General features: G+C 35.0%; 1 protein-coding gene across 1 annotated transcript in view; it reads left to right on the top strand.

Moving 5' to 3' along the window:
• The window catches only part of LOC107716968 (gamma-aminobutyric acid receptor subunit alpha-5-like), a 19442-nt gene that overhangs the window by 4014 nt on the left and 11607 nt on the right, over positions 1–3821 (top strand). The window contains exon 2 of the mRNA XM_016523611.1: positions 3313–3456. Coding sequence (XP_016379097.1) covers positions 3313–3456 — 144 coding nt within the window. The remainder of the gene's footprint in view (positions 1–3312; positions 3457–3821) is intronic.

The following is a 3821-nucleotide window of genomic DNA, read 5'->3' as shown; positions in this document are numbered from 1 at the left end:
ATAAGCTTTTGTACCCGTGGGGACCACAATTGAGGTCCCCACCGTGACATGAGTCCCCATGAGTCTGTGTGTATTCAGGTTTAAGTCCCCACCAGAATAGAAAAACAGGTACACACATCACACACACACACACACACACACACACATACAAAACGGCATTTCAACAACCAAACCTTATAATCACAAACATATCCTGCAGCTTTAAGAATACTGTGTTTGCTTCTCAACCTGCTTAGCTAATGGCTAAAGATGTCACTAGCTGATGTGTAGAGTATTAGGGTCACCTTAGGGCAGCCAAGCCTCATAATCTCAGTGTTAAGAAAGACAGGCTTTATAGGGACAGGTTGAAAGGTGTGGGTGTTTGTAAAAAAGGAGGGAGTGCTGTTTTTGTTATTTCTTTGTATAAATGGAGTTTATATTACTTATGCTGCCATTTTTGTGGTAAAATCTGGAGAGGAATTCTAAACACTGACTACATTTATTCTAGCTTGTTTATTAGCAAATGTTTGAGAAAGAGATATTTATTTATTTATTTTTTATTTATTTATTTATTTAAACATGAATTGTTGAATGAATTAATTGTTTAAGTGCTACTTAAGTTCTTTAAGTTACTTTACATTGTTATTGATTTGAAATGCTGAAAGGCATTCAATATTACATTAAAAACAAGAGTGGATTGTAAATGAGATGCACAAGCAAAATGAAAACTCTGACATTAAATATAAAATTGATTTAGACTTGGAATAAAATAAGCTCACACACACACACACACACACACACACATGGTTTCACTGTATTAATGAGGACATCTCATCAAGTGAGGACCACTTTGTGGGTGTTTGACGTTTCACTCTATTTTTGAAGACATTTCCCAAAATTTTGGCACTCGAGTATAGCCAAACCTGTATATGCGCGCACACATTCTGTCAAGTCAATCCACACTGAATGATTTCATTTTACTGGAAAGCATTTCAGTCATGTGTGAGTAAGAAGGTTATTCTACAGGCTATTTTCTCTTTGGGCTGTGGTGACCCTGTCGTAATGAAGAGCTACGTTTGTTTCCCTCAAGTCTTCACCTTTGACCTATGAGAAATATTTTGTCCTCTGTTAGCTAGACCTTGTCACTTCCTTTGGTTTATCAAATGCTCTTTCCTTAATGTCTTACAGACTACAGTATGTCAAAAAAGTAAGAATAACATCTCCCACAGTGCTTTGGGTATAATATAAACACACAAAATCTATATTTTCCTCATGCACATGTTGTTCATTACTGTACCTTTATAATTATACAATAATTTCCACTTCAAACACTGTCTTTAGGAGAACTGATATCTAACCCTTAAAAAAAGAGTTTCAGGTTTTGTTCAGGGTTCTCAAAAAGTCTGAAATGTCACACACAGTCGGTAAAGGTTCATACCATAAATCCACAATAATGATGACAGCAGTAATGTTCTCTGTTTTTGTGTGTCAGAAAGGGAGATAACACAGAATACAAACTTGATATCAGCTCAGAGATACTTGATTTTTCAATGCTTAGGAAAATATAGGAATTATCACTATAGCAACAAATGTAATAAAAATACCAGAGGAAGATGTTTTACAATTAAACATTTAGAGAGATTGATTCCTTTCTATAAAAACATTGGGCCTTTTTTATGAAACACACAGCATTTTTGTGTAAATTGTATTTAAACCCATTTGTGTGTAAATCTACCTATTGATTTAAATGCAAAAAATGTATAAATATTAAACAATTCTGTGCATTTTTCATGAATAAAACCCACTGTGAGTTGTTTATAGAACTTTATACAGTTAACAGTAAAAATACAGTACATTTGTCCCAAAAGTGTTGCATAACAAAGTGTTGTGTAAAATACTGTAGTTAAAAATAGAAAATTATAGGACTTGCCAGCATTTTGAACTAACTACCTAACTATGCTCTCTGTCCCAGCACTCAGTATTACCTTTACAATCTCATTTGGCTGGTGCCACTATAGAGTCTTAACAGGTAATGTGTGGACTTGTCCTCAAGTGGACTATCCATTCTGAGAAGTGTCTTTGAGAATGGCCTAGAAGCTACTTGCCTATGATGCCTTACATAATACCTTATATTATTACAGCATTTCAACATGCAAAAGCCTTTTCTGCGACCATCCAAGGCAATTTGGCACCGTTTTTTTGGTAAAAGTACATCATTATCTGTAGGGGTACCCAAGACGCAGATGAGAGCTTTCACTATAACTGAACTGTGTTTGAATGCTTCCTAAAAGTGGATAGCGAGTTTGATTTTCCTAGTCAGGGGAAGAATAGAGGAGTGGGGGTGGTGAGACTGACAATTTGTAAATTGTGAATTAGTTTGCAGGAATTTGCTAGGGGTATCTAAGGCTACGTGCATCTGTGTGTGTAGATTGTTGGCAGAATAATCCCTCAGTCTAGATGGTCGAAGTCAATCTTAATTGTGATGGAGACATGTGGAGTGAGAGTGGCAGGATTAATGTTGTGCTTCAAGATTGAATGTCACGATGGTGGGAGGGGGCGAAAGGGAAAAAAAATGGAGTGTTAAGAAACTGTAAAGCTGCAGCTATTTTATGTGAAACTAGCATCTACTGAAAATTTTGTTTCACATTGTGTTGAATATGAGTTGATTACAGTTTGCAAAATAAACTAACGAAAATACATAAATATACAATAAAAATAATTATAGTGAATTATAAAATAAAATGTAAATTGAAAAAAAAAGGTTTTTGTGGATCAGTGTTTTAAAAGGAGTGGCTGTTTTTTTTTTTTTTTTTTAGATCTCTTGCTTTTTTGCAGGATAACTATACAGAGGTTACACTTTTTTAACATATGCAAAGACTTGCTATCTCTTCAGGTTGTGCCACTTTATTGAGGTGTTCCTCTAGTTGTCTTCAACTGAGGTGCAGGTGTCTATGAAAATCTCTTTTTTTAACCCTCATGGTCTGATCCTATTTTTCAACACAGTTGCAGATGATTAAATTTATTACCCCAGCTCTACACTTGGCAGAGTCAGAAAAACATGCTCCCTGTTAATAAAGGAAGCTGATATTTCCCCATGATTGACAGGTGTAGACACTGTACCTCCTAAATCTGAGAAATGAAAGTTGCCTGCATGTAAATCGCAATGCAATCAACTGACAATGACTGTACAATCAAGAGTGGGTTACACTTATGCAACCTTATTCAAAGACGGGACTAAACAGATTGCATTTAATTTGAACTAATCTTCCAGGTACTCGCAAAGTCTGGTTAATAACGGTTATCATAAGTGTAAACTACTGTGTGTTTTTCCAGATGCCTACCCTATCTCAGAAGTGGTGTATAAATGGACTAAAGGCCCTGGCATGTCTGTGGTAGTGGCAGAGGAAGGATCACGTCTCAACCAATACCATCTGATTGGCCACACTGTTGGTATGGAAGATATCAGCACAAGTAGAGGTAAATCACTTTCTCTGACCTAATCCCATTCATTGCAGTGAGTGTCAGTCAGTCATTTGGTGTAACATCTGTGATTCAACTTTACAGTTAGGACCAGGGTCCAAAACGTTTTGTAGTACCGGCCTAAATTGAGAAAATGTAATGCCCATAAATAATACTTACTGGCCATGGAGCTGTATTTTGTATTATTATTTTATTTTGTATTCTGTATTTTTTTAGCATATTATTATTGGTTTTATATACAACCAATTTTTTATTTGATATATACAGTATATATATATATATATATCTATATATCTATATCTATATCTATCTCTCTCTCTCTCTCTCTCTATATATATATATATATATATATATATATATAC

This window comes from Sinocyclocheilus rhinocerous, unplaced genomic scaffold (genome assembly GCF_001515625.1).
Source record: "Sinocyclocheilus rhinocerous isolate Xijiao unplaced genomic scaffold, SAMN03320098_v1.1 scaffold3102, whole genome shotgun sequence".
Classification (NCBI taxonomy): domain Eukaryota; kingdom Metazoa; phylum Chordata; class Actinopteri; order Cypriniformes; family Cyprinidae; genus Sinocyclocheilus; species Sinocyclocheilus rhinocerous.
The sequence above is the reverse complement of the archived record's forward strand: the minus strand, read 5'-3'. Positions and strand labels throughout refer to the sequence as shown.